Below are 9,911 nucleotides of genomic sequence, written 5' to 3'. Positions count from 1 at the left end.
CTCTCTCTCTCTCTCTCTCTCTCTCTCTCTCTCTCTCTCTCTCTCTCTCTATCTATCTATCTCTCTTTTCTTTCTGGAATGTATATCTGATAATTTAAAAGTCACCCTCCCTGTTTCTGTTACTTTCATGGAAACAAGCACACACAACCATATGAACACTTCTGAGGTCTACTTCTTTTTCTGTTTCCTTCTGACCTTTAATATTTACAGCTACTTAATGGTCTATTCTACACTGGTTTCCTAGGCCTTTGAACTAAACTGTGGAGTGCCTCCTATGTCATGTTTCCACTCTGAAATTTTGTCATGCAAGCAGAGTAGATGCTATTTGCTTTGTGTTGATCTGCACTCTGTGCAGAGCGTATCTATAGCAACAGTCTAGTCCTTTGTATATAGTTCTTCAAGACCAAGTTTACATATCATAGAATTAGCTACAAGAATTAGCTTCTAGGAGAGTCTGAGTTGTACCTCCATGTTTAGTTGTAAAAAGTCGTTAGACATTTATTTCTTGAACAGACCATCTGATTAATGGTCACTTACCTCTCTGTGTTGGAGGTAGCCATCCCAGAGACAACAGCTGTGCTCTCTTCTTGGGGCTTCCAAAGCCCAACCATTTCCTATTGGCGAAAAAAATAATATTTCTTGGCAACTCAATTTTTGAAAAGCCTGGTAAGAAATGCTACAATTCTGTTTCTTATATGGGATGATGGGAATTTTTATTTTTACTTCTTCTTAGGAATAATGAAAGCAAGAAAAACATGGACTTACTGTGAATAAACATATGCAAAGACTGGATAGATAGGCACTTGATTGATGGGTGTGTGTGGTTAAATGGGATCTCTGGTCCCTCTTATCTCTCCAAATGTCTATACTAGACTATAATAAAGAAAATACATGCATTAAATTAAAAGTACTGCTAGAGGTACAGCCATTAGCTCCCCTACTTTAGTGTAGTAAATTCATTTCCCCATAAGACATGCTATGAGACACAAAAAGCCAACTGTGTAATACATGGAAGAAATGAAAATCAAGTGAACGATTGCACTCAATGACTAATGAATTATTCAATATTGTTTGTATCAGTGCCTGGCTTGGTGCGGATGGAGGCAGGGATAACAAACCGAGTGTTCCAAACCATTGCAGCTGCTCTGCGCCAAGAGGGTAGCTCAAATGGGGTCTGTGGCCCCTTCTCTCATGTTCAATTCATAAAGTGTTAACATTTTACAAATAGGGATTTATGGCATTTTGCAGGAGAATACTACAATATTAAGGGGAGCACATTATGACCATAATGTAGCAATAATTATGGCAATATGGATGCGCAGTTTTACGGTACTTGGGTTTGTAATGGGTAATTTCATTCAAGCCATATGATCTGGTTTGTAGTTATAATTACTGAACACATTTCGAGAGAATTTTGCCTGTGCAACGGTGGCACTGGCTTTGAAATCAGTGCTCTCTGCCTCTCCTTTGAGGTCCTCTGCCCTCAGCTCACACAACAGGAAGGTTCTGGGCATGTGGTTCTAATTTTGCTGCGTCATCACGATGAGATGCATTTTCAGGGTACTAGATTGGCCACCCACTTCTTTCTTAGGGAGAGATTTCTCTCTAGTGGTTTATTATATATCATAGGCTGTGAAACAGGAGAGAATTCCAGGTATCCAGACATGGCTACTCAATGTCTTCATCGTTGGTGAGAGTATTTATCAGAGGCAGGCTGTGAGGGAGAAGCAGGCTGGATGTCTGGATCCACTCATTCCTCATTATGCCACGTCAGGCTAGATTGACTAAAAAGGAGGAAGAGAAAAGTATTAGTGTATCAGCGAGCTTACTTTCAGCCAGATGCCTGAAAACTGTTGGTTGAGAGTGTACATGCTCTCTCCTTTAGGTTAAATGTTAAAGTGGAGTTGTTGGTAAATCTATATCCTGTGAATGTCCAGTCATGAACATGAGCGCAAACAGGCTCCTGCGTGAGGGTGTCAAGTCAACATATCTTGCTTCATTTGCCTTCCTTTCCTTCTGTTCCTCTTTTATTGGAGAAAATTTCAGTTTTTAAATGGCAGTATTCAGGCATTTATGACCTTACGTTTCTCTTTGCCATCTCTAAAGCTTAAAACTTCATTCACAGAAACAGATTTTTTTTTCTCAGCTAGAATTCTACTCTGGTGTTTTGTTTTCCCTCCATTCATTTTGACTTACAAATGAACTTCTTCCCTCTTGGTTGTAGGCACAGAACATAGATGCTTTGTTCTGTGTTTTTGTTTCTTTGTCTGAGGCTGTCTCACTGTGCAGCTTAGCCGGCCTTGAATTCAAGGCTCTCCTGCCTTGCCTTTCTTGGCTATAGATGTGTATCACTATGCTTAGCTAATGTATTTTTTATGAATAAAAATTACTACTTATTTCAAGTGACATCTTTTAAGTTCAAGCACAAACATCTTTCTCATTCTCCTCTTTCAACAGCATATAATGACTTCTACATGGTTCTCAGCCCTTGGGGCTAAGGAAAATGTCATTATCTTTTTTTTTTTTTTTTTTTTTTTGGTTTTTTGAGACAGGGTTTCTCTGTAGCTTTGGAGCCTGTCCTGGAACTAGCTCTTGTAGACCAGGCTGGTCTCGAACTCACAGAGATTCGCCTGCCTCTGCCTCCCGAGTGCTGGGATTAAAGGTGTGCGCCACCATCGCCCGGCTTTGATGGACTATTTCAAAATACATTTTAGTACTTGCAAAATAACAGTTATAAAAGGAAATTTGTTTAATTTTTGTCTCTGTGACCCTCCACTGAAAGTATCAGTGTCTCTGATGGTTTGTGCTTTGGAATACTTCCTTTGACCTTTGTCTATTTCGAAAGTCATTGTGGCACTGAAATTCATTGTGCTGACGCTCTTTCTGAAACCTCTGTGTCTGCTGTATGCCAGTGTGACCGTGGAGTTGTGGCGCAAACCCCGGCGAGCATTAGGGTCTTGCAGGAGTTAGACTTTCCCAACGAGCACTATGAGTATGCATCACTGAGACTGGGGCCTGGGCGTCTGGAGTTCTAACTTTTAGATGATCCTAAAACTTCATTTTTGAGAAAGCCTGAGTCATTGGCTCAGTTTATTTTGAATAGAATTCTGTGGCATTCCTCCTACAGGTATGAGGCATTCTAAATATGCTTAAAAACTATAATATGGTCAAGGCCTGAGGCCAGAGGATGGCAACATCAAGGCCTGTCTGTCTGGGCTACAGAGTGAGCTCAAGTTCAGTTTGAGCAACTTAGTGGGACCCTGTCTCAAAGTAAAAGTGAAAAGAAGACACACACACACACACACACACACACACACACACACACCCCAGTGGAAGAGTGCTCCAAGTTCAATATCCAATACATAACAACAATTGAACAAAACACCAACACAGAAAAAAAGCTGTGTTGCTGGTGTTTATGAATTCTTTGACACAGTAGAATCAATAATGATACATGTGATGTTGTCCATGTAATTTAATGCAATGCTTTCTTTGCTGGAGTTTATTAGTGTGGTCCATTCTATGTTAACATGTCATTTTCAACATGATCTCTCCCAAGAATCTTCCACTTAATAGGAACAATAAGAAAAACTTAAATTGCAATATTTTTCTAGTGTTAATTTCTTATTTGTTTATTTTAAATTTATGTGCATCGGTGTTTTGCCATGGTGTTGGGTCCCATTCAAATGGAGTGACAGACAGTTGTGAGCTGCCTTGTAGGTGCTGGGAATTGAACTCTGGTCCTCTGGAAGAGCAGTTAGAGCTCCTAACCACTGACTCATCTTTCTATCTCCTGCTAGTGTTACTTTCTATGACATAATAATTGCTTCCATTTGAGACCACATTTTGTGGGTATTTTTATTGGTGGAAAATTTGAGGATATTTAGAAAATATAGTTTAATTCACCCTCTTCATTATGGCTAGCATTTTATGGCACTAATATTGATATTGAAGCCAGAGCCAATACTGGTTTTGCAGTTATCAGAAGATATGGGATTAATTTCAGCATCAGGCCATTTTTACCTTCTTTTTTTTTTTTTTTTTCCAGACAGGGTTTCTCTGTGGTTTTGGAGCCTGTCCTGGAACTAACTTTTGTAGACCAGGCTGGTCTCGAACTCACAGAGATCTGCCTGCCTCTGCCTCCCAAGTGCTGGGATTAAAGGCGTGCGCCACCACTGCCCGGCATCAGGCCATTTTTAAAATTAATGCAGTTTCTCTGAAAGTGAAAATGAACAGGCAACATGCAGACACTTAGGCAAGGCTTTATTAATTCTACCTAGGTAAATGAGCGGTGTTTTAGTGAGGAAATTATGCAACAACAGATCAGCTGCTGACACACGTTTTCTCTTTGAACTTCGCAAATACCTCTTCCATAGATGGGACTAGTGTTCTTGAGACAGAGAAGGAACACATTGAAAGATTGGAGATTAAAAGAATTACCCTAGAGCCCAATTTAAAATTCCATTATGCCTTCATCTATGATTTCTTGTTTGTTTTCAGGGACTTTCTTCCTCGAGGCTCAGGCATCGTGACCCGACGACCTCTTGTGCTTCAGCTTGTCACGTCTAAAGCAGGTAATTAAGTAGTAAATATGTTTACTGTGTGATGTGCACACCCCATGGCAACTGTCATTTTTATTCGTGGGCACTAGATATGTCAACAAACCCACTTCTACAGCTGCTCTGGTATGGGCAGCCATCTGCATTTCTCTCAAGAATACTTTCCTGTCCATTGTTCTTTTGATTCTTTTGATTGCATTGAAGATGAAGTCTTACATGCATATAGATTTTTAGCACAATTTTCTTAGGCCAAGAAGATATTTGCTTATTGTAATTCATCTCTGAAAGTTTATATTATCATATTATCATGAACACTCCTTTTGTGCATATTCTTTCTGCATGTGTGTATATTATATGTGTGACTATTCTGCCATAAAAAATCAACCATTTAAGGAACTAAAGAGCGAGCTCAGTGGTTAAGAGCAGTTTCTCCTTTTTCAGGGGACCTGAGTTTAGTTTCCAGCACCCTCATCATGTGGCTCCAACCACCTGTACCTTTAAATCCAGAGGATTCAATATCTCTTCTGGCCTTTGTGGACATTATACTTATATGTACATACTCATACATGCATATACTTAAACTTAGAATATTATGTACTAATCCAACTTCAGGTTCTACTCATAGACAACCAATGGCTGCGCACCATCTGTCTACAAGACTATTCTTTGTGCCTCATGTGTTCTTAAAATCCTTGTCAAAAGTTTACTGATTGTTGCTATGTGTATTTATATTTGAATTATCAATTCTAATCAATTGATCACTGTTTCTATTCTTGTACCAATACCATGTTGTCTTAAATACCTTTGCTCTATGGTAATATTATTATTTTTTTTTAATTTAGAAAGTGGCACTTTTAGTTTTTTCTTTAGTTTCAAGACCATTTTAGCAACCCTGAGTTCTAACTTCTGCCTGTCTAGAATCATCTTGTTTTAGCCAAGAAATGTGAGATATTTTTTTTAACTTCTGAATCAATTAATATAATGCATTGTGTCGATATACTTAGAAAATTAACAAAACTCACACTATCATCTCAGTAGGCTCAGCATTATACATTCATTCAAAAAACTTGTAATAAACTAAAAATTAAGGGGTGCTTTCTTAGCCTAACAGACATATGAAAACCCCTCTGCTAACAATACCTGTAAAAAAGGAAAGCTAAGGCAATGGTTTTTAACTTTCCTAAATACCGTGACCCCTTTAATACAGTTCCTTATATTTTGGTGATCCTCAACCATAAAATTATTTTCATTGCTACTTCAACACTGGGGCCAATGGGTGTGGAGGTGCAGTGAATGAAAAGGGCAGCAGAAAACAGAGTGAAGACCCCAGTGCTGCTGCAGTAGTTAAAAAAAAGAAAGCTAAAAATGGAGTACAGACCTAAACAGAGAACCCTCAACAGAGGAATCTAAAATGGCTGAAAGACACTTAAGGAAATATACAACATCCTTAGTCATCACAGAAATGCAAATCAAAACAACTCTGAGATTCCGTCTTACACCTATTTGAATGGCCAAGATCAAAAACACTGATGACAGCTCATGCAGGAGAGGTTGTGGGGTAAAGGGAACACTCCTGCATTGCTGGTGGGAGTGCAAGCTGGTACAGCCCCTTTGGATGTGTCAGTGTGGTGATTTCTCAGAAAATTAGAAAACAACTTTCCTCAAGACCCAGCAATACCACTTTTGGGTATATATCCAAAGGATGCTCAATCGTGCCACAAGGTCATGTGCTCAAGTATGTTCATAGTAGCATTGTTTGTCATACCCAGAACCTGGGAACAACCTTAAATGCCCCTTGACCGAAGAATGGATAAGGAAAATGTGGTACATTTATACAATGGAGTACTACACAGTAGAAAAAAAATAACAACATCTTGAATTTTGCAGGCAAATGGATAGAGCTAGAAAACATCATTTTGAGTGAGGTAACCCAGAAAGACAATTATCACATGTAGTCACTCATAAGTGGATTTTAAACATAAGGCAAAGAAAACCAGCCCACAAATCACAATCCCAGAGAACCTAGACAACAATGAGGACCCTAAGAGAAACATACATAGATCTAATCTACATGGAAGTAGAAAAAAGACAAGGTCTCCTGAGTAAATTGGGGACCTTGGAAGAGGGGAGAGGAGAGGCAGGAAGGGGATCAGAGAAAAATGTATAGCTCAATAAAAATCAATAAAAAAAGAAGAAGAAAGCAAATGGGGGCAGCAGCATTGTAGACCAGAGGCATTGAAGGAGAACATGACAGGAGGATTAGAGCTTTAAGTGAAGGCCACTGAAAGCATGGCAGGAACTTGAGGTTCTCTAGCACTTTATAAGTATTTTTATAAAGGACTTAGGAAGAACCATTTCTTTGTAAGATGTATCAAAAGCAATCTGAGACTCAGGCCCGGGGAGGGTCTTCAATCTAATGCATGCCAACTGCAATTTCCATTTGATCTATTTCCTTTGACCTCCTCCTTCTTTATGAAAATGCTTTTTTCTTGTTATGCATACTGTATATTCAACTCCTCATAATAAAATGTATCTCATATACTAGCTTTTAATTATTATACTATTTTAATGTCTTGATTTTGCTCTGTGTATGTCTATCAATATCCATGTTGGACTTTAAGGGGGCCATCTATTAGGTGTTAGTGTAGACTCCTAAATAAGCATAAATATAGTTAGCTAGAACATGGGTTTGTTTTGATTCACAAGGGTATAATATTGGGTTGGAAAAATTGTTGAGTGGTTAACAGCACTTACTGCTTTTGCAGAAAACCTTGGTTTGGATCTCAGCACCTACCCAGTGGCTCAAAACTATCTGTAACTCCAGTTTCAGAAGATCTTTTGTTCTGACCACCACAGGTGCCAGACCTGGTGTACACGCACGCACGCACACACACACACACACACACACACACACACACGAGAAAGAGAGACAGAGACAGAGACACACACAGAGAGGGGCTTAACACATATACATAAAATAAAAAGTAAAAACAAAGATATAATCTTGAAATTTCACCTAAATTGCTTAGTATTATTTTAATGATTTATTTTAAATTATGCATATATACTTATATCCCTGTATGGGTATGTGTTCTTGTGTGGCTACCTGCAGAGTTCAGAGGTGTTGGATGCCACCAAAGCTAGAGTTAAACGCAGTTATTAGCTAACTGATGTAGGTGCTGGGAACTTAATTCGGGTTCTCTGCATGACCTGCAAGAAAGCCAGACATTCATAGAGGAAAATGGATTAACAACTGTGGTAAATGTTTATGGATTTCTTTTACTCATCTGAAACCTATTTCCTGGGTGGTGCAGAGCTATGTGTCAGACATAGTCCCTATAACAACTACTATAGAGTTCAACAGGAGAGAATATGTTTAAATTGAGAATGGCTAGGTATTCACAAATGGATATTGAATGAGTTTATCTTGGGTAATTTGGGTGTTTAGTTCATCTTTGGGACACTAAGGTGAATGCCTCCAGTGGTTAGCACATCCCTAAATACTTTCTGGATAAGACAATAAGAGAAGGTAAAAACTATGGGAATAACATTAGGAAGTTATTTGACCAAGGAAGACAGGTGTACAAAAACAGTAAAATGAGCAAGAATAAGGGAGGTGGCTATTTAGTGATGTAGCCTGGATCATTGTCCTACAGGGAATGCCAGCCCTTCTCTTCTGTGTGCTGTCCTGACCTTGTACTTGGCTGTCTGTCACAGGATTGATCTTGGCCTATTGTAGAGTGGTGTATCTGTGTCTCATCCTCCTAGGGTGTCCGCTCTTCAATAGCAGAGACCAAGAGCGTGACACCGATATCCTTGTTCACAGAAGCAACACTTGATGCAGTCTTTGTTTTGCTATCATGCTAATTAGGAAGGAAAATGATTCAGCTGAATGAATTCCTCGCTAATCCACACACATTTCCTATTTCTATGCCAGTGTTGCGTGTTTTTCTAATTATCTCCAGGAATAGTGATTAGTAAGTATGCATATAATAACGCCGAGTTTCTGTGGCCAAAGAGAAGCCTGCATACATAAACACAGTTTTTGTAGCTTTCATTTTGTTTTTCTTTATATTGGAGGGGATGAGTTATTTGCATATTTGTTTTCAGAGATATTCATATTATTAATATGCTTGAATTGAGGCAGGATAAGAAGTTTTACATGATACACATAGAAGCAGAGGGCTTCTATCGAAGTTGGCATAGCTGTTTATTACGGTGTTTGATTCCCTCCAGGTAGGATGGTTGAAATGCTGTTCCAACATCCGAAGTCTAGAAAGACAGATTACACATTTAAGATAAAGCAAAACCAAGCAAGCAGTGTCTGAAGTCACCACCTTAAGGCAGAGGCGTAAAGTTCAGCCTGACCTCTGCTGAGCTGTATTTGTTCAGATGGCAGTGTTAAGAGATCTACAACAAACCTTGGGCAAGGAAATGAGCAAAATGAAAAGCTTATACAAACAATACCACTTTAATTATAAAATAATGGTATTAATCTCAGGAGAAATAATAGCAATAGATGTTGGTTGTAAGTTTCATTCTCTCCTGTATTCATTCATTTGCTGGTGGTTTCTCTGAACTCAGAGTTCTGTGTCTTCTTCTTTGGAAGGATCACTGAGATCTGGTTGGTTCTCTCCATTTGCTGGGAGATTGACTGACATTCTCTCTGGAATATGTTGGAACAGTTCAAGCTGCCATCTTGCTTGTTTCTTCCAGGAATTGCTCTCTTGCTTTACCTGTTGTCTGTTGTTTGAACATAATTCTCTCATAAATCTGTTTTTTTTTCTTTTGTTGTTTAGGATGAGAGGGTGAATCTTATTTCTGATACTCTTTCATGGCTGGATGTAGAGATGAGGCTGCGTTAACCTTTAACCATATTTGTTAATGTCCACATTGAAAATCGCTTGTCTTCTATCTCAGCTCCTAAAAATGTTTCCAGGATCATTTTCAGCATTGCTCTGGTTGTGGTGGCAACAATAACCAAACAGTTAACATCACTAAAGTTTTTGAGCTGTTTCCGGCTCTTCTTTGCTTTCCTTCTGCCATTTCTCCACGCAAGCATTTTACTCACTTAGCCATCTCCCCCCTCACACAAAACAATCCTGACGCTTCTGAGCTACCCGGGAGCCCAGACATTTTTAAGTGGCAAAGAGATGAGGTAGGAGGGCCTTTGAACTGAGGATGGACTTGGATTTGTAGTCATCAAGCTAAGACAATTTAAAAATCCATCTTCATAGCCGGGCGGTGGTGGTGCACGCCTTTAATCCCAGCACTCGGGAGGCAGAGGCAGGCGGATCTCTGAGTTCAAGGCCAGCCTGGACTACAAGAGCTAGTTCCAGGACAGGAACCAAA

The 9,911-nt window shown here is 39.2% G+C and overlaps 1 protein-coding gene across 5 annotated transcripts in view; it reads left to right on the top strand.

Annotated features, from left to right (window-relative positions):
* Dnm3 (dynamin 3) overlaps nt 1-9,911 on the top strand; it is a 495,066-nt gene that overhangs the window by 74,500 nt on the left and 410,655 nt on the right. For all 5 annotated transcript variants that reach the window (XM_005363963.2, XM_005363962.2, XM_026787594.1 and 2 more), the window contains exon 2: nt 4,501-4,574. In XM_005363963.2, coding sequence (XP_005364020.1) covers nt 4,501-4,574 — 74 coding nt within the window. The remainder of the gene's footprint in view (nt 1-4,500; nt 4,575-9,911) is intronic.

This window comes from Microtus ochrogaster (assembly GCF_000317375.1).
Source record: "Microtus ochrogaster isolate Prairie Vole_2 chromosome 6 unlocalized genomic scaffold, MicOch1.0 chr6_random_2, whole genome shotgun sequence".
Classification (NCBI taxonomy): Eukaryota; Metazoa; Chordata; class Mammalia; order Rodentia; family Cricetidae; genus Microtus; species Microtus ochrogaster.
Note: the sequence above shows the minus strand (reverse complement) of the source record. Positions and strands in the feature narration are given on the sequence as shown.